The sequence below is a fragment of the Drosophila nasuta genome, chromosome X (assembly GCF_023558535.2).
Source record: "Drosophila nasuta strain 15112-1781.00 chromosome X, ASM2355853v1, whole genome shotgun sequence".
Taxonomy (NCBI): Eukaryota; Metazoa; Arthropoda; class Insecta; order Diptera; family Drosophilidae; genus Drosophila; species Drosophila nasuta.
In genome coordinates this window covers 29,020,480-29,042,415 of record NC_083459.1, presented here as the reverse complement: position 1 = coordinate 29,042,415, position 21,936 = coordinate 29,020,480, and the positions used below count along the sequence as shown (strand labels likewise).

The following is a 21,936-nucleotide window of genomic DNA, read 5'->3' as shown; positions in this document are numbered from 1 at the left end:
AAAAGCACTTAATAAAATTGCAAAATATGCTGAAGTTTTAAGAATATATTTCATATTAGTTGCACGTATTTTGATAGATTATTAAGGAAAGTAATGAAGTTCAAGTTGTTTTAAAATTATTCTAAATTGATTCTTTTTATTATATTGATATTTAAATACAAGCATTTGTAGCATTAACAAAAGTTAAAGTATCAGTCTTTCTATATATAGGAATTTTTTTTTAAATTTCACATTGAATTAAAATAAATTTCGATTGAAATTGGTTTAAAGGAGTAAGAAGTTTTGTACATAAGAATACATTATTTATTTATATATTCCATTTTAATGTAATTATTATTTCATTAAAGGAAAATGGAAACATTTAAGCAGCATATTGAATATCTCATGTTAATAAATACTTAATAAAACAAGTAAGAAAGGTGAGAGATATCCTATTCTCGTTTTAAACAATACCAAAACAATGCGGCATTATTCTTAAAAGATTTCAAATGAATATACCGCAAAAATAGATTCAAAATATACCAAATATATGTATACAAATAATACCCTCCTAAACAAATAACTCGAAAAAGATCTTAAAGTATATCAAAAAGAAATCTTGCTTTAAAAGTGACATATATTCATTTAAATCTATAATTTTCGGAATTTATTGCAAACACTTAAGTAGATTTGTTGTTCAGTTATACAATGGATTATGTATAACATCTGAAAATACTAAATGTAGCAAATACATAGTAAAGACTGTGCAAGTTATCAACTCTTATGTAGTCTAGAATTTAAGATCTCTTCAACTTGTTTCAGGCAACGAAATGTAGATAGATAGATTCAGTCTTCAACTATTATCTGTTTAGCTGCATCTCACATGTGCAGTAGCTGATAAGCGTAGAGCTACCTGAGGATTTCACAATTCCCATTAGCATAGCACGTGTAAGCAAAAAGAAGAAAATACCCCGTCGAGATGGATGGCTCATGGATATGGCGATTCGCAGTGATTTTGCATAAACATTAAGGCACATTAGAAGGTAAAAGACACACACGGGACGAGATGAGAAGGGACACTTCATTAAATAGTATTTTGGCTACCTAAAGTAAACACAAAGACACAGAAACTGACCAAGACACAATGCACAATGTTATTGCTTTGCCTACGATGATCGATGATGGCTCATGAAGGAAGAAGGAAGATGACTCAATCATTGTGCAACATGCGCCATGCATCATGAATGCATCCGTATGTGTGATGCAAATCTTTGTGATTACTCGTAGAGATATTTGCACATGTTGTTCCCTGTTTGCCTAGATCAAAGATCAGTTTTGTCGATCACTGGACACGTGTGCTAATTACCGGGTAGAAGACGAAGAACGGAAGAAGAACACAGAGAAATAGCAGCTGATGACGAATTGGTTGTAACGGGAAACTCCGCAGAGAAACAAATTTGAATGCGCATATCTTAAGGATGTGAATAATATGCAAAATGCAATCAAAAATCAATTCATAATCATTTGCAAGGTGCAGACATCAAAAGGTAAGAACAACAACAACAGCAAAAAAAAACTCAACCCCAACTCAATGGCAACGGCAATGGCAATTCAATCAAATTTGTTATAAAACTGTGAAAGTCTGCGACAGCGATCGGAAACAGGACTCAACGTCAAACTGAGGACTGTGACCTGTGACTAGTAAAAGAAGAAGAGAGAAGAAGAAAAAAAACGATACTCAAAGTATTTTGCATGTCTAGCGGCAAGATTATGCAAAATGCAGGAGCGATGATCGTTTTGCATACAAACTGTATCCACATTGCATTGTATCACAATATCACAATATCAATGTCTGGCGATCAGGCAGCAACTCCTCGGATCAGTCCCAATTGCAGTTTCAGTTTGAGTTTGCAGCAGTTCCCCGTCTGGAGATCAACTCACGCACCACCGCATTGATCGACAGCAAGACACAATTCAATCATTTCAGTTTTCAGTTTTCAGTTCACTTGCGCTACGTAGGACGCTGCCAGATCTTTAGCGCTAGATTAAACGATCAGCGCAGGAGACAGCCACAGCAACAACAGCAATAACAACAAGAAGAAGAGCCATAGCTTCCAGCTTCAACTTGTTGTACTGCTTGTTTCACTTTATACAATACCCGGTTGAGCATGGAGGGTATAACAAACATGTGAGAAAGAAAAATGCATAACTGATAGAGCCTCAAGTATTTATTATCAATTTAGAAGACCTTTAAAAGTAAAAGATAGTGCAGAATAGAAATAAAAATAAGAAGAAAAATGCAAGTAATAATAATCAAAAAATATTAATAATAATTATGAAAATTAAAATAATATTGTATCTAGAAACTGAATGAAATATACAAAATGTTTCTTTTATTATTGTTTAAACACTTTATTAGAAAATAGGAGTTTTGCAAATGGTATAACGGTAGAAAAAAGAAAAAAAAAAGTACAACGAAAAATTGAATTAGTTTAAAAGCAACAATTTTTTTAATGCACAATTATTTACAACAATATTAATCAAATAAGAAAGCTCAAGTCGAGTGTGTTCGACTATGAGAAAAGATATATTTGGTATATTTGTTAAGTACTACATTTAAAATATACCACAGAGTGCAAAATATACCAGATTGTCAGCCAAAGCAACTAAGACCTTTAGTAAGTGCTCGAATTTTCCCATATGAAAAAAAGTATATATTATACATATTATTATATCTCTTAGTCTCCGAGATCTAGCTGATCTAGATCTAGCTGTTATAATATCCTTCTAACCTAATTACCAATGTTTGTTAAACCTTTTTATTATAATTTTATTTAAATAGAAAATTCATTAATTATCCATATAGTATCTCAAAGTCGAGCACATTTTGTTGACTGCATTTCTGCTCTACCATTTGCTACTGCCTACCATAATATGTGTGTAGGTCGATCGGCGGCTGATCGGTCGATCGCTGATCGGTTGATCTCATTGGACTGTATATGTAGCTGGGCTGGGGCCCAGCAAATTATTTCACTTGTGACCAGCTCTTTCACTCTCTTTGGTGGTCTGAATGTACAACTTGATTTCTGTTTCCTTTGCTGCAATGGCAGTTTGATTTGTTTAAATTTAATTATGCAGCAATATCAACGATTGTCGATCGCTGTGCGATCCTTGTGCGTAGGTAGCAAAGGAAGAGTCGACCTTTCTCTACCTCTCTCTCTCTCTCTCTCTCTGTTCGATCCTACTTTTGATTTGATGTTATGATGATTCCATGAACCTGTGTACGTACAATCACAATTTCTTGATCTGGTCCTGTGTTCTCCTTTGATTTGATTATCAACATTTGTTGACGTGTAAGAAAGAGAAAGAGAGAGCAAGAGAGCTGATCGCCAAATGATGATCGATGCCAATGTTCCAACAGAATTTTACTTATGTATTTCTTTTCGGTTTACTTTTTGGTGGTTTTGTCGCATTTACATTTTTTGTTCTTGTGGTACTCTCATTCTTTGTGCTACGTATAAAGCGATCAATCAAAAATGCAAACAGCTCACGGAATGAAAATGAGTTGAGCGAGCGAGAGCGAGAGAAAGGGAAATTCAACTGCAATTCAAAGAAGTTTTGGTTTTTTGTTGTTATTTTTTTGTGGTTTGAATGTGACAGCAGACAAAATAGTTTATGATCGCTGTGTGATAAACTATATGGCAGGATATATGGATAATATAGTACACACGATCAATGAATGTATGCATGATGTGTTTCTCTGTCGCCTCCTTTCTCTCCTCCTCCTCCTCCTCCTGATCCTGCTGCTGCTGCTGTCAGTTTGATGATGAAGAGTTTGTTAGAATTCGAATTGTCCGGGGCGCATCGTAAATTTTCGCTTCATCTTCAAAGCCAAAGAACTGATTTTGGCTTTCAGATTAAAAGGCATACACAAATTCAAAATTTAACGAATTACTTTTTAGAGCGCTGCAAATTTTGCTGCATTTATTGATTAACATATACAAAAACAAATAAGAAAGATGAAGTAGAAAGTGCTGGACTGTGAGATACCCGGTATCCATTTTGAATAAAAGCAAAAGTATTTATTTCAAAATATTATTATATCAAATTGATGTACTCAAAAACACTAAAAATGTGATACACATTTTTGGTATATCGAAAGTTACTTCATTCTAAATACAAAATATACCAAATAATTATACCATAAAGATAGAAAAATATACCAAATGCTTTATTTGGTATATTGATATTGTACTACATTTCAAATATAAAATATACTAATTTAATATACCACAAAAATACTAATATACTATACCGAGTGTTATACTTGGTATATTGATATAGTACTACATTTAAAATATACCATAGGCGTTTTTACCCAAACAAAAGTAGTTCTTATATTACTTCTACAATTTTTAGGAATCAGAAAAACTATATTACAGAAAATAATCTGTACCTCGAGACTTCTTCTGGTATGAAAAGTTGTTTATAGAATCGATTTATAATTTTACTTTATATAAATAACATTTTAAAAAGCAAAGCTGAATTACAATATAATATAATAACTACAATATATATACATAATAATATATATAAAATTCAACTAAAATAAATAATACAATATATAATATATTTAATCTTTAACGATGGAATCTATAATCAAAGTGTACTGTTTTTGTACACAAATCAAGCGATCGTTCGTATTAAGCAATTAGTAGTATAACTTAGCGATCTACAAATACGGAAGATCATTAATAGAAGCAAATCCCATATTTTTAGTATATCTTCTTCTGAAAATATTACATTTCAATGAACGGAAATGATGATGAAGATATACGAATAATATGTTATTTACTGCCATTAACGATCTCTCGTTTTAAGTATGACACAGTTAGAGAACGATCGTGTTCGATCGTTTCCGCACAAAATGTAAATCACTTGGTTAGGCAAACAGAGACGCGCGACTATTGATAGACTGATAAATATGTATGTTAGTTAGATGGGATCAGAGTTATCTGTAAGTGCGATATGATAAATGTAAATGCCAATAGATACAGCGCACACAAATTCACTTGAACAAGACAACAACTAGACGGACGGTTAAAGAAAGAGCGAGAGAACGAGAGAGTGAGAGCGAAATGTGGGAGATATGCGAGTTTATTTAAGGAAGATTTTGGCGTGCGTTGTTGTCTCTCTCTCTCTCTATATATATTTTTATGACACTCGAAACTGATATCGCGCACAGTGAAGGGGAATTATTTACACAGAAATCGGTCGTTTGGATATGTAAATATTAAATCTATATGTGGAATTGAAACGGTTAATGCAACGACGACTTCAACTGACTTGTGCGTGGGTGTTGTGTGTGAACTTGCATAACTGTGTCAGGCCACCAGTTGGCAGTTGGCTGAGTTGACTTGTGTTGTGTTGTGTTGTTGTTTGCGTCGCGTGCTGTGACAACAAACCAATCAAACCGATCAACAAATCAACCAGGTAAACCTTTCCTCTCCTCACATTGCATTTGCCACAAGTCAAAAGTCAACATTTGCCGAGTGTGTCAAACGCGCGCGCGCGCGTCGATCACATATTTCTCTTTTTTTTTTTATTCCATTTTTTAAATCAATAATTTTGTGAAATGAAAAACTCTTTCGAAAGATAAGCTCAACTCTAAAACTCAGGCCGGCAAATTCTCCTTGCTCTGTTTGCCCGCCTACAACCGATGTGAATACTGAATACACCACGTCGATCAAGTCTCTCTCTCTTCGGCCTCGTCTGGCACGTCATTATCATTAGGACATTGCAGTCATATATCACAGAGAGCTGAGAGCTGAGACCATCATCTCGGCTGCTTCTCTTGATATATGACTCGCCCGCGCCTAAATTATGGTACGAAAAATAAAGAAACCCATCGGAATACTGTGTAAATAGCCGCCAGCAGCTTCAGGCTATAGACACAACACACAGACAATTGCCAGAGTTGCGATCCGATCCACTTTCCGAGAAGGTGTTTAGATGCAAACGCTTCCAGTGTTTCAGAATTGAGGCGATCGTCGTATCGCAATAATAATCCACCTTCCACCTTCCATCTAATGCAGCCACAATGCCGAAATGCAGCTTGCTTGTAATTGAAATTTATAATCGCCAGATGAAATTGCCCGATGCCCCATTGTGGCACAGTGGAGCCAATCGATCAGCAATATAGTGCATTGATCAATAAAGTTTTGTCGTACATTCATTAATTGTTAATTAATCTACTTTTTCTCACTCACTCTTCATCAATTTCTCTTCGAAGATTTCGAGTTCTTAACTCGATCGATCAATGAAACTTTGTCGTAGTTGTTTTGCAACTCTAGTTTTAATTTACTGCGCCATCGATCAACGCAGCTTTGTTAATACAAAATCATCGCATTCAATTCAAATCACGTTCATAATTTGTTTGACAAGCGCAACTACTAATCGCTGCACAAATTGCCAGTCGTATAACAAATGAATATTCTGAAAACATTTTAATAAATGATTTCAATGAATTAAGCTGAATTAGCGGGAAAGTAAGTGCACTAAGAAAAATTTTAATATAATATTATTCTAATTAACAGTTAAGAATACAACCATCAGCTTTGCTATATCCTTTAAAGCTTCGTAACATTTCGATAGTTTTATTAAAGAGAACTTTCATGTTAGGCTAATAAATATATGAATCTAATTAACAATCGAGAACACAAACTATCAATACTTCCTAGTGAGCTGTGCAATGTGTTGTTGCAGCTTTTTTGATATGAAGAAAACTGAACTCGTGAAAATATTGAACTATTAGGCTTTTCAGTGAGCTTTAAAAGCTTTTCGTAACATTTTACATTTTCACTAGAAGTTTTTGATTATTTTATTAAAGGGAACATTCATATTATGCTAATAAATATATTATTCTAACTAACAATCGAGCACACAAACTATTAATGCTTCCTAATGAGCTTTTTTAATGTGCTTTTGCAGCTTTTCGATGTGAAGAAAACAAAACTCATGAAACTAGTGAACTATTGAGCTTTTCAGAGCGCTTTAAAAGCTTTTCGTAACATTTTAGAAGTTTTTTAACATTTAGAAGTTTTTGATTATTTTATTTAAGGAAACTTTCATATTATGCGAATAAATATATTATTCTAACTAACAACTAACTAACTAACAATTTTCGATGTGCTTTTGCAATGTTACATATTTATGAAAGCTGCATAATGATATTTGAAAGGTGTTTTTTGAGCTTTTATATGTGCTTTTACAGCTTTTATGAAACGGTTATTAGAATATTGAACTCGTGAAACAATAAAAAACTCCATAATGAGCTTGTAAATGTGCTTTTTAACTTTATAAGCTTTTCTATGAGCTTCTACTTAAACTACTTCTATACAATTTGCAGCACATTGAACTAATAAAAGAATGCATTGAGTAGAAAACCTAGTTTGTCTGCCTAATTGCTGATGTGTTCGCTGCAATTAGGCTCACTTAACGACGATTTGCTTTTGGCTTTCGTATGCAGAGTGTAGTTATAGTTGGCGTAATGTTGGTCTTTAGATTCCCACAACATTCAATATTAATGCATTATTTGCTTACAGGTTCAAAAGCGTTGTATACTTTTCACGCCCACTGTGCCGCCTTTTAAGCCGCCAGAGCGAAACAGAAATATCAGTCTCGACTGACAGGCGCAGCGTGTCGTCGCCTCCAGCTAGAGAAGAGCCAGACAGACAGCCAGAGAGCGATGTTGTAGTCCATTCATCTGACATGCTGTCGTCCTGCCAAGTGGAGAGACAGAGAGAGGGAGAGATCAGTCTATCAAGCTGCGTGGCAGCGGCGACATCAACTAAAGCCGACGGAACCAAACAGCAGTCAAAACTCTGTCAGACAGTTTGTAAACAGTTTTCAAAGTCGAGCAGTGGCTACATCGCGATAAAGACGCAACAGCAACGTTTGCTTTAAGCCAAGACTTAGATGAAGAAGAGAACACAAGAGATGTCTGTGATGTCTGTCTGTGGGCTCCATTTTAAAAACTGTGTACGACATTTGCGCCATTATAACTTTATCGCTTTTCGGACAGATTGTTGTTTGGGGCCACATGACGTGAAGCCGAGGACAGAGACTGACTGACTGATGGAATGACTGCCTGCTGATGATGATCAGTATCATGATGAGCGTTTAATAGCATTAGTTGTGTTCTTCTACGCAGCAGTAGTTCCTTCAAGTCAATAAACCATTTCCCCACCACACTGATAATTTTCTGCCCGTTGTTCTTCTTGTAATTGCTGCTGTGGCTGCTGTGCAGATTATTATTAACTTAGGGGGGAGGAGGGAAGGGAACCAGAACACTGTTTGGGCAAAAGCGGCAGCTCTTTAAAAAGCCATTTAAGCTTACAAGCTTGTTAAGCTTGTTGCCCCAAATCCGCTTGGGCACCACATTGTGGCCCAGTGCCACGCCATTTAATGCAATTTCACGTTCAGTTTAGTTCGCGTTTTTTTTTGTTCTTTTTTCTTTCTTTTTTCATTTTATCGCCGGCTAAGTAGCCACTAAACGGCAGCTCTTTAATCTCAACGACTTAGCTTCCAGTCTCGCTTATGAAAGCTCCACTTTCTTCCACAGCACAAAAGAAGGCATGTCCCACTGAGTTGCGCCCACCTTGTTAAGCGCTAAGGACAAACTTGTTCCCCACCAATATCTCATATAATGTTGCTGTACATACACCTCTGTACTGTATATGATGGTTACAGCAACTGTTGCTCGTTGCTCGTTGCTGGTTGCTGGTTGCTGGTGCGTGCCGCCAATCGATGCCAGATTCCAGATTTCAGATTCCACTGGCTTTATTTTTAGGTATTTTGTATACCCACTGCCTTTGAGGTAAAAGGGTATTATAACTTTGTGGCTGCAGAAAATTTATGTAAGAGACAGAAGGAGGTAACTCCAACACCATAAAGCATATAGAAATATGCTAGAGAGAGATGAGATGATATTGCCATTTCCATCTGACTGCTATATTTTGAATGTAGTTTATATATATTTGTTTATTTTGTTATATTTCAAGGCTAATAGAATTACATCACTATACCATATATAGCATTTAGTATAATTTTTGTATTTTCGGTATATTTTGTTGGTATATTAGTGTTATATCGATGTAACATATGTGGTATTTGGTATATTTTTAGTATGTTGTCAAAATAATTCAGTATATTTCAAAAGCAATAGTATATCAACATACCATCTGTATTATTTGGTATATATTTTTTTTAGTATTTTTTGGTATACTGTTTTTTATACACTAGTAGTATTTGGTATATTTTAAGTATATTATTTTAACATATTTCAAGATTAACAGCAATATACAATTATACCACATATACAATTTGGTATATTTGTAATATTTTGGTATATTATTTGGCATATTTCAAGAATGATAGTAGTATATTAATATTCCATGTATAACAATTGGTATATTTTTGTAGTATTCGATGTATATTTAAAGAATAAAAATATTATAGCAATATACCACATGTATTATTTGGTATATATTTTAAACCTTCAAGAATAATGTCGCTCTGTTTTGCTTTAATTTAAAATAGCTTGCAGGTATCTCACAGTCGAGCACACTGCACTGTAGCTTTCTTACGTGTGTTTTTTTTTTTTCTTTACGCTAAATTGAACCGTGGCTTCGCATATTCTTGGGAGTCATCCCAACCTGGCAATCATGTGTTGCCGTGGAGCTGAGGAGCGTATCGCTCGCGTCTGGTTAGTAATTGCGGATTAAATACATCAGCGAATCGCTTGCGAAATAAAATCTGATTAAGAATATTTCAATTAGCAGCGCGTTGCCTTTTGCCTCCAGTTATGCCTGCTGCTGCTGTGCATCAATAATTCCACCCGAAAAAAAAGCAAAAAGAAAGTTGAATGAAAATTGCACAGTCTGTTGTATTTCTTTTTTTTTTTTTGATTGATACCCAATGCATTTTTCGCATGCTAATTAAGTCACTCGATAACCTGACTGTCGTAACTGTCCAAGGGGGCTGTCCTTTTGGCCTTCTCAAGCTGCGCTTGCCGGCTTAATGAGATAAAACTTGATAAAGCGCTAATTTATGCCACATTTTTAAATGCTTCTCAATTTAATGGCAGGAGCATTACATCAAGCGCGTTTCTCATCATCTCAATATCCGCCTAGATTGATCATCGCTTCTGATAGCGCATTTTGTGGGAGATTTTTACGAGCCGCCGATGAGCTGATCAGATTTCAAGGCGATAAGCTCAAGCTATACTAGCGCATCTAAAAGAGATTGTGAAACTGTCAAAGTCACTGCAAGTTCAGCTTCAGCTTTTATAGCTTTCCCATTAAATTAAGAGCTCACTTTGTGATCGAGATTCGCATATGCATAATGCAGGGCAATCGAGAAGACTAGCTATTATAAATGAACAGTTGCAGCGACTGATATTCTAACATATTGGGCATCATGAAGTATAACATTAGCATGTCAAAAGGATGACAAAATTAGGTACAATAAACAAGTGAAATAAACTAATAATCATCATATAGAATAGAACTTAAATAAATGTGATTGTGTTGTAAATAATTGAGTACTTAGAGTTAGTAAGAGTTCAGTACGAAGGTATTTAAAAATACTAAAATTAAATAATTTTATACAACATTAAGGTGCTTAAAAATACTAATTATTAGTATATTATAAACTCATGTTATTTTAGTATTTAGTATAAATAGAAATTCAGTATATTATATACTCATGTTATTTCAGTATATAATAGCTAGTTTTATTTTAGTATATAAAGCTATGTAGTTTGATTTCAGTATTTTTAAGAACCTCAGTATATTATAAACTCATGTTTCTTAAGTATTTTTAACAACCCCACTCGTGTTAAGAATACTAACTCTAAGTATTCAACTAGATTTATTTCATACTAAAAATAAATATTAAATAAAATAAAATTAGTTGACAATACACTAATATCTTAAAAATACTTAATAAAATACTATATCCTAAGTTCTAAAATAAAATGTAGTATTACAAGCTACTAATATTAGTTAAGTATTTTAATTTTATATTTTTTAGTATTCTTAAGAACCTCACTTTACAGACATACATATAGTATACTGCTTAATGATTGCCGATGATTTTGCTGCAGCTATTAAATTTATTTTATAGTTTTTATATAATGGATTCTTATGTTTCACTCTCACTTGGCAGCGCTTCAATGAATATGACAGCCGTTAAATTAAAGTGCTGCTGCCCATTATAAAATACCTTTATTTATATGTGTACTTTAATCAACAAAACTTTCCCTAACTGAAATTGAAATTCCATAAGATATACTATATAAAAACACTTGTGCATTCGCTTAATCCCTGGGGCAAAGCTTGCTACCGATCATTGCTACTGATGTAGATCAGCATCATCAGCATCATCATCATTGTTCTGATTATGATCATTTGCGATCATTTGTGAAGTGCTATAAAGACGGCGGCAGCAAATGATGACCAAAATTATGCCATAAATGCCAAGGTAAAATAAAAGTGCCAGTCCAAAAAAAATGTTCTGCGAGCATTCAACGCGCTTTCAAGGGTCTGAACTCGTAATATAATCGTAATCGTAATCGTCATCGTCATAATCGATCGTGGAATGATCCCTATGCCAAAGAAAAAACCAAAATACACTACAAGTATATCATAATCCAAGGGATGCCACTCCAATTCTTCGACTGCAAATGTAACGCATGAAAAACACTTTCATTAAACAAAATTTTTATTGTGGCACCACCGAGAAAACTTGAACTGACCAACTGAACAACTGAGGGAAGTGGCAAAGCAAGTTATATTCATTTATGGCGGTCAACTATAAAAGTTTGACCCAATTTCCATTGACCATTTCAACATTTTGTTGCTTGCCGCCAAAAATTGCTACAAATTACACATTTTGCTTGGTATCTCGACAAAAGTGTGCCGCATGCGTGCCTCATGCCTCACATGCAACGAGCCACAAGGAGCTGAAGGTGGCTGCTGTTAAGGGGTTAGCCAAAAACTTTTACTCATTGCAATTAAGTCACAACGCGCGATGCAGCAGATTAAAGTAAATAATATCAATAATAACAGCAGCAGCAGCTACAACAATAACTCATAAACTGTAATCACTTACACGAACGACCCAAAAAGCAAATATAAAAAGAACTGATAGACTAGGAGTTATGCTGTAGACAATGCATAAGAAAACTATTCACGAGTTCAACTCAACTTCAATACTTTTCATACTACTGGCAACTTTATCCTGCTTTTTATACGACATTTTTGTAATTTTAGTACTACTTTTTTTCATGAGAATTTTAAATAAACTGTATATTTCAAAACACTAAAAATTATTGCTTCTATCAACTCTAATATAGTAAAATACAAATAGTCGACAGTTTTTAAGATATTTTAGTAATATTCTCCACACTATCAAACTTGCTTGACTATAAAAAAAAGAATAAAGCTTTCCTTTCATAGAGAATGCAAAAAAGTTGTTAATAATTGAAGCAAATAAATAATCTACTGAGAGCTTCTTAATTTATATATGATATTTGTGTTTTTTAGTACTATATGTTTATGCCGATAGTCCTGAAACTCTGAAAACAAACAAGTTATATAAAAATAAAGTCATTTGGTAAATTTATTAAATACTTATTTGAAAACACAAAAATTATAGCAACTGTCAACTCAAATATAATATACAGCTGTAAACTTTAAAATAGCAGTGCGACGGGAAAAAAGTTACATAACGTTTTTTTTTTGTTTTTTTGTTATTCCTCTTAGTTGATCGTTTGTACATTGCCTTTGTATAGAATAAATATTCTATATAGTAAAATTAAATCATAAATCTTAAGTTCTTTTTACTAGTTTTCTCGACTCTATTAAACTTGTTTGACAATTTCAATTCTCGAATAAAGTTTGCCCTTCGTAGTTATAGCAAATAAATGATCATTTATTGAAGCAAAGTTCTCAAGATACCCTCGCTTTATTTCGACGCTTAACGGAGGTATGGAAAGCTCCCTGAACCGCAGCGAATTGGCGTCGCGCCTTATCGCAGTTATCCTTTTTGATTTATCTCGCCACTCACACGTCTCACACTCTCTCGCCGTGAACCCCAAACTACTAATTGCGTTTACAATAAACAATTTTACAATTAAGTATGTATTACAACAACAACAGCAACAACAGCAACAACAGCAGCAGACAAGTTGGCAAGTCCGGCAGCAGCGATGGCAGCTCGACAGCGCAGCTTAACAAAATTTATCGATTGACTTTTCTTATCAGATGTGACGTGCTTCTTATTAGGCTTTTTTTTTCCCCGGTTGTGCTTTTGCTTCTGAATTTGCTTGCTTGCTTGCTTGCTGTGCCCCCTTTTGCTTTCTTTATTCGTAGGCCAAATGGGAAATTGTTGGACTCGTCTTATCTGTGCACTGAGAACTGCGAAAGAACAACAGCAACAACGTGGTTAACTTTATCAGTAACTTTGCATCTGGCAACGCTGTTTCGTTACTCTTTCCTCTCTTCTATCTCTCTCTTTCTATCTCTCTCTCTTTTAATGCAACTGGCATATGCCAAGCGCTTTGCCAAATAGTTGCAAACTTATTTACATTTAATTTGCATATTTGGAAATACACAAGGCGATCTCTCTCTCTCTCTCTCACTCTAGAGTTGAAGATTTTAGGGTTGTCGCATATTTAGCTGCCAATAAGTAAATACATATCGAAGATGTTGTGTGCTGCCGACATTGTTTGTCAAAGCCCAACACAGATTTGCCATTTGTCCAGTTGAGAAAAGTTAGTAATATTATAGAATATCGATTTTTTCTATCTCTAGATCATTATAAGTTTTACCTTATTAATTGATTATTAAGATTATAGATCAATTTTTAAAAATTCACGATTTTAAATAAAGTAGATTATGAATCATAAAAAAATGATTGATATTTGATTTTATATCTCAAAAATTTGATTACCATCTTTCATCTAGCGTATTTTACTTTAATGGCATCTTTCATTGAAACAGGAGAAGAAATTTTGGATTATAAGAAGAAATATAAATCGTTATATAATAATTATTAATTGATTTTATATTTCACATATTTGTTTGCTATACTTAATCTAAAGAATTGTACCTTATGGCAATCTCTCATCGACTTTTAATATATATGGGGAAGAAAATTTAGTTTATAAAAAGAATCAGTATTTAATCTATAAATGGTATATGTATATTTTTGTTAAATTTGCGAACAGTTTAATAGTTAAAATACAAATGGAAATAGCTTGTTAAATATGTTAAATAAATAGTAAGAATAGTTTAAAAATCGATTCCAGTTCTAGCAAAGATCGTTGATTAGCCGCAACTCAGAAAACTTTACCGTCTAGTTTTTATCAGCTTGATCGTCTACTAACATTTTCGATTGGCTGTGTTTGGGCACAAACTACGCGTATGCTGAAAATGCAGATGAATCGAACGAACGAAGCTGTTATCAATAATGTTTGTGTGTGCGTAAAATGTGTTTGATTGCCGCGGAGAAGCAAAAACGAAAAAGTAGTTGTTGGTCGGACTTATCGACAACAAGTTGTTGCTGTTGTTGCTGCACATCGATAATCATTAGTTAAGTTGTTAACTGATTTCGTTTAGAGATTTGTCAAGCTGAGCCGCAGATTGGTTAAATGTCCCGACGCTGAGCCGGCTTTAGTCGTTGTGTTTGGTTTTTTGCAAATATTTTAATGTGATTTATTGACAACAACAACAGCAACAACAACAAGTTTAACAATAAATCAAGCGCTTTGCCAACTAATGAGACAGATTGCAGCAAGTAAAAGCGAGACAGAGAGAGAAGCAAAACAAGATCAAGATGCGAGATCGAAATCGAAACCGACAACAACCAAGAGTCGAACTTTTGCAGTCGAAAGGTGAACTGTGGGTCAAGATCGTGTGGTCGTCGTCCAATGCTTCCAATTACAACAAATGATATTTTATTGGTATTTGATGAGCGTCGAAATGTGCAATTGCTTGGCCAATAAATTTTAAGCCGAGCGGCTTCTCGAGTTCCTCGAGACAATTGCACTCGTTATTATTATTAAGCCCAACGCTCATTAGAGATCGATCGATTGATTCCAGCAATCCATCCATCCACCAGCCCACCAACAAAGAGTCCATTCGCTTGTGTGTTGTTCTTACTTCTTTTCCCTTTTTTTTTTTTTGGTTTTTGCAACGTGTGTGGGAGCCTTGAGAGAACCTTTTGCCACTTGACTGCCTGTGGCATCGTCGCATTGCGTATAATTCCTAATCCCGGGCAAAGAAGCACAAAAAATAACATCACATAAATAATGCGAAATGCAGTTCACTTCATCTTCGGCTCATCATCATCTCAATTCTCAACCTCAACCTCAACCTCCTCCTTCTACTTCAACTTCAACTTCAAGTAACATTCAACTTATTCTTCGCCGTCTGCAGTTTCACAATAAATCACGCGTTTCGTTGGCGGCCCAATTAAGCGCACTCTCCAGCAACGAACTCAAGGAAACATTTGTATCTTAGTTGGCTTCTTCTTCCTTTTTTTTTTGTGTGGTTCTTGTGCAACGGTTTCTGCTCCAGATGCAACTCAATCAGCTGAGCCGCAAGCTTAAATGTAATCCACAAGAGAACATTGTTTATCATTGGCATTGCGTACGTTATGCATCTTTTGCAAAACCATAGGAATTTGTGTCTCTAATATACATGCTACATTAAAGTTTACTAAATTTTGATTGTAGAGTGTTAGAGATCACTTTAAAGATACTAATATAAAAGAAAAATCTTGACAAAATCTTATCTTAAATTATTTTGGAAGAAGAGTATGAAGTTGAAAGATTAATTTTAGGATTCTTATTTAAGAAATGGTTAAATATCTGGTATATTTTCTACTCTATAGTATATTTGGAATATATCAGTATATGTATACACCGAATGTGATCTTCGATATATTATTTTCCGCAACTTTTCACCTGTTTTCCTCTTCATTGGTTTCTGATTAGGATTTTCCCATTTCTTGCTTTCCCCGCCTTCCTCCTTCCACTCCTCAATCTCTTGACCGAGTGACTTTTTCGCATTTTGATTGACATTCTCCGCAATCGGCACTTTTCACATTTTTTCCAGCTGCCCAGCTGCTTGCTCAGTTGACAGTTGACACCATCAACAGCATCTCAACAGCATCATCGACAACTGCGGAACAATTGAGAACACAAGCTTCATTGGCACACGCATTCATCAAAGACACTTTGTGCAGCTTAAAGATACGATTGAAATCTGCTAAAGTTACATTTGACTATTCAAAGATACTTTTCGCACTTCTCAAACATTTCTTTTCGTAACTTACAGATTACATTTCAATTAAACGCTACTTGCAATTGCAACTCAAAAGTTGAATTTGCTTCTGACAATTACTTTTGCATCTTTAAGTTGTTTAGAATTCAAACACAAATACATTTGAATCTTTTAATATGTGGATACCTAATTTCATATTATTTCATTACTAAATTTCATTTTTTTTTTTTATCACTTCATTTTATATTAATTTTATTACTTAATTTTATTTATATTTTTTTTACTTAATTTCATATAATTTCCGCAAAATATTTTAACCATCAAGTGATTTTCTTGATTGAAGTTTTATGTGGTTTTTTAGATCACACTTTCAATTTTATATGGTTTAATAAATATTTTCATTGTGATATGCATTTGCATCTAGCAGATACTTTTGAATTTTACAAATGCTTTGAACTCGATTCAATATATTTTTTTTGTAATGTATCTGGTAGATTTTTAAGTATCTTTTATATACTTTTTCATCCTAGTAAGCGTATATTTATTTGGAGGATGATTAGAATATATCGTAGCATCAAATGCATTTGTATCTTTGAGATACTTTTGCGCGGCAGTGACTTCTCAATTGCAATTGCAACTTGCATATACTTATGTAGCTTTAAGATACTTTTATATCTTTATGGATGTCAACATATCGTTTGTGTTAAGAATTGAACTGAAATTGATTTTCTAGCATCAAATGCTTTTGTATCTCACAGATACTTTTGAATCTTTTGCATGACAAAGTGACTTTTTAACTGCAATTGCATCTTGCGGATACATTTGTATCTTTGAGATACTTTTGTATCTTCCAACTGCTTTTTTTTCTATATTGCATATTGCAGATACTTTTGTATCTTTGAGATACTTTTGTATCTTCCAACTGCTTCTTTAACTGCAATAGCATCTTGCAGATCCTTTTGTATCTTTGAGATACTTTTGTATCTTCCAACTGCTTTTTTAACTGCAACACTTGTGTATCTTTGAGATACTTTTGTATCTTTGAGATACTTTTGTATCTTTGAGATACTTTTGTATCAGAGATACTCAATTTGTATCTCACAGATACTTTTGTCAAAGTGTCTTATCAATTGCTAGTGCAATTGCATCTACTTTTGTATCTTGCAGATACTTTTGAGATATTGAGATATTTTTGTATCTTTGAGATACTTTTGTATCTTTGAGATACTTTTGTTTCTTCCAACTGCTTTTTTTTCTATATTGCATATTGCAGATACTTTTGTATCTTTGAGATACTTTTGTATCTTCCAACTGCTTTTTTAACTGCAATAGCATCTTGCAGATACTTTTGTATCTTTAAGATACTTTTGTATCTTCCAATTGCTTTTTAACTGATTTTTTAACTTGCAGATACTTTTGTAACTTTGAGATACTTTTGTATCTTCCAACTACTTTTGACAAAGTGTTTTTTCAACTGCTACTGCAATTGCATCTTCAAGATACTTTTGTATCTTTGAGATTCTTTTGTATCTTTGAGATACTTTTGTATCTTGAAACTGATTTGTCAAGATTTGAATTGAAATTGATTCGAAAATATTTCTACCATCAACTGCAATTGCATCTTGCAGATACTTTTGTATCTTTTTTTTGTGTTTCATACTAGTTACTAGTTTTTAATATAAAGTTATTAAAGCCAATCAACTTTGATTTGAAAAAAAAAAACAATGTATATAATTTATTTGTTGCTAGCTACAAGATTCAACGCATTTTCACAAAGAAACACAGGATATTCAAAAGAGTGAGAAGCATGCAGTAGAAGGCCGAACAGCTGATCAATCCCGAACTGCCATTATCCGTATAGTGTAGTCCCTGAACCGAGGCGAAGCCAATACGATTATTTCCCAAATCGAATTCTGCGTAGTACTGCCTCAGAAAGACGTCGCCCAAGATCCAGAAGCCGATGCCATCGGCAGCCAAAACACCCAGCGAACACTCCCCATCCGAGCTAATAATATACGCCGATGGTGGGACACCAAAGACATTGCCGGCAATATTGAACTTGAGAACGGGCAGCGAACTGATCGTGTCACAATCGACGGAGCCATCCAAATCGCTGGAGACCAAACTGAAGATCGTTTCATACGCAGCGCTGGGTGCGATAATCAACGAGGTGCCCGTGTCAGCCACGGCGGAGCACAAGCTGCACAATTGAACGCCAGCGATGTAGGCGCTCTGCACGGTGAACATCCAATAGTCCTCGACGGTGACGGGGACATAGGTCATATTGCCGGCATAATACGCCGGATCGGAGCCACCAAAGATGAGTTCACCGCCCGAGCTCGAGGTGTCGTCTGCCAAATAGAATGAGAAAACCGGTTGACTTATCAAACCCTGCATGTACATATTGTAAAACGGAGGGATCACACTATCCGCGGCCAAAGAATAGTATCCCATGCCCAGAATGCCATCGAAAGCCATTCCCTCGAATGAAGAATCCAACTCAGAGGTGGCCATGGCAAATGTTTGATTTGTTATCGTTAGTCCGCTGATGATCACCGTATCGGAGGCGAGAATGCCGGTAATTCCACCCGATCCATAGGTGAGCTTAATGCTCTCGCCATTCGGCACATAGGTCGACGATATGCTGGGAACATAGCTATCGGTGCCATAGCACGCTTGACTCGTGCAATTGTATGATGGCACCCACAAATTCGCCGATCCCGTGTCGAACAGCACCATAAAGATGACCGGCGGTGTGCCAATGCTTATTTCACCATAATAATACATATTCCTCGAGTTCATCAACGTCTCCTCGCTCAGTTGTGATGATGCCGTCGTCGTCGTCGTTCCATTTGTGATGTTCTGGACCGTATCCAAGTTTGTCACGTATCGATTACGCATCTGTAGCACTTCGGACATGATTGTAGTCCGATTAATGTGAGGCTTCACTTTCTTGTGCAACGGCATGCGATGCAATTTGGTTGCAGCAGCATCGACAGCAACGGACAGCAGCAACGCGCTGCCGAGTATGAGTAATAATGCCCTCGACAACAGCATATCGCTTGGATATAGTACACCTCGATACTGAAACCACTGGCGACGATGGCACACAATTTTATAGAGCAGACGGCGTGAACAAAAGCCGCACTGCTTTTTGTTATCAGTGTTTGGGGAAATCAATCAAATCGAATGCAAATCTGACATAGATAAGATTGTTTATATCGAAATCGAACACGAAAACTTAAAAGGTAGTCACTGTGATGGTATTTTAAGCGCCCCCAAAACCACAAAGCACGCTCAACAAATTCCCCCTCCCAGTAATAGATACAAGTGCCGGTCGAAGAAGCTTCGTCATCGATGACGATGATAGCGCTATAACGATAACATAAAGAAAATTAAATCTCATTTGCAGAGTAAGGGGCAGAGGACAAAGATAAAGAGAATTAAAAACTAATCAAGTTACATTAGAAAAGCAATTGTTTACCTCAAACTCATTTAGTAATTGAAAATTCCACACGAGTTATCTTCAAAGTAACATTAATAAATGGCAAATTTAATAGTTGTGCAATTGCTCATTCTATACTTGTATAATTGCTGACGAATATTGGTAATTCGGAAGTAAGGTATTAAGAAATTAAATCTAAAATATTCTTCCAGAATTTACCAAAAAAGCTACAGTCAAGTGTGCCCGACTGTTAGATATCCGCCACCCGATTTAAACATAATCAAAACAGTGCAGTATTAATTTTAAAATATACCACATACCGCAAAAAAAACTAAAATCTATATTCGGTATATTGATATAGCACAGGTCAAAATTGTTGAAACATACCAAAATATACCAAATGTCATATTTGGTATATTAATAGTGTACATTCAAAATATACCATTGAGTACAAAATATACCAGATTTCTTAAATAACTACTACAATTTATATCTAATCGGTGATGACACACAAATTAATTGTTGCCACAGAACTGTAATACCCTCATACAATTTGTGTATCGGGTATAAAAATCTAATTCAAATAGCAGTGCTCCAGGTTACTTTATTTTTAATTCAGTAGCCGTGCCATACACATACATACATACATATGTTTTTGGACATTTTCGGCAACATTTAAAGAAGCAAAATTTTTTTATGACACTTTACTGCAGATCGTGAAACTTAAAAAAAGCTTTGTGGCAATCATTTTATAGAAAATTAATATATTCCTTGTATTTATTAAATTCCAAGACATTTTCAACAATTGAATCTAAGCTATAAGTCAAACAATACAAAAAATTTAAGTATTCACAAAGCCATATGACATATTGAACAAAATTTTGAACACAACTTAAAATTACCTATTATGCATTAGATATGATTTTCAATTGTCATCAGTGATAGTTTAATTGCTTAAGCAACTGGAGCGAAACCAATGCGATTATTTCCCATATCAAACTCAGTGTAGTATTGTCCAATGAAGACATCGCCCAAGATCCAGATATCGATGCCCGTAAATACGAAAGCTGACATGCACTGGTTTTTGATTTTAATAATGTATGCAGATGGTGTCAGAGTGAATTTGCCGGTGCCAATTTTGAAGGTAATGACAGGCATCGAGCTGACACTGGAGCAATCGACCGAGCCGTCATCTCTCATATTGAGGATCTGGCGCAACAGCTTATAGGCATCTAAAGGGGGAAAAATCACCGAGCTGCCGGTATCAACAATAGCCTGACAATTGTTGCACAGCGAATGACCATCGACAGAGACACTAGCCATGGTGAATGTCCAGTATCCCTGATAAGAAACGGGCACATAGATGAGGTTTCCCTTGTACAGCGACGGATCGGAACCACCGAAGATCAATTCACCGCCATTACTGGAGGTGCCAGCACGAGCCAAATAGAAAGAGAATACCGGATTTTTAACAAGTCCCTGCGAGACCATTTTGTAGAAGGGAGGCACAACATTGGCCTGAGAAATATTCTGATATCCCATGCCAAGAATACCATCGAACTTATCGGTTTCAAAATTGCCACGGGGGTCATTGGTGGCTTCAGCAAAGGTCTGATTAGCGATGGACAATCCATTGACATTGACGGTATCGGTGGACAAAAATCCGGACAAGCTGCCACTGGCATACCTAATGGAAAATCTCGTGCCATTCGCTACATAGCTGGAGGACGCTCTTGAGTCGTATTGATTGTGCACTTTGCATGCCTTCGTCCTACATTTTTTCGAAGGTACCCACAGATTGGACGAACCGGTATCGAAGATCACCTTAAAGTCCTTGGCTGGTGTGCCAATGGAGATGACACCATAGTAGGCCAAGTTCCTGTCGTTGCAGAGGTGTTCGTGGTTACTAGAAGAGGTCTGGGCCAGTCCATACTTTGCACGCAGATGCTCCACCTCGGCCTTCACAAAGTTCTCCACCTTCAGCAAAGGGACGCGATGCAGTTCGGCGCTGACCACAGCGAGTAGAACAGCCACAATTGTGATTACTTTTTGCATTATGTATTTGAATGTTGCCTTATGAAATTCAACTAATTTTGAAACACTTTCAATTCTCATATTTATACCAAATTGCTTATCACAATCATATTGGAATTATTTGGC

The 21,936-nt window shown here is 35.3% G+C and overlaps 2 protein-coding genes and 1 long non-coding RNA gene across 4 annotated transcripts in view; all 3 read right to left on the bottom strand.

Annotated features, from left to right (window-relative positions):
• LOC132796677 (uncharacterized) overlaps positions 1-21,936 on the bottom strand; it is a 174,558-nt gene that overhangs the window by 93,238 nt on the left and 59,384 nt on the right. The gene's annotated exons all lie outside the window — the stretch shown is intronic.
• Positions 18,066-19,406, bottom strand: LOC132795666 (pepsin A-like). Its single transcript, XM_060806522.1, has one exon. The coding sequence runs from the start codon at positions 19,386-19,388 to the stop codon at positions 18,090-18,092; it is 1,299 nt and encodes a 432-aa protein (XP_060662505.1). The 5' UTR covers positions 19,389-19,406; the 3' UTR covers positions 18,066-18,089.
• Positions 20,633-21,845, bottom strand: LOC132795885 (lysosomal aspartic protease-like). The gene has a single exon (XM_060806823.1). The coding sequence runs from the start codon at positions 21,829-21,831 to the stop codon at positions 20,731-20,733; it is 1,101 nt and encodes a 366-aa protein (XP_060662806.1). The 5' UTR covers positions 21,832-21,845; the 3' UTR covers positions 20,633-20,730.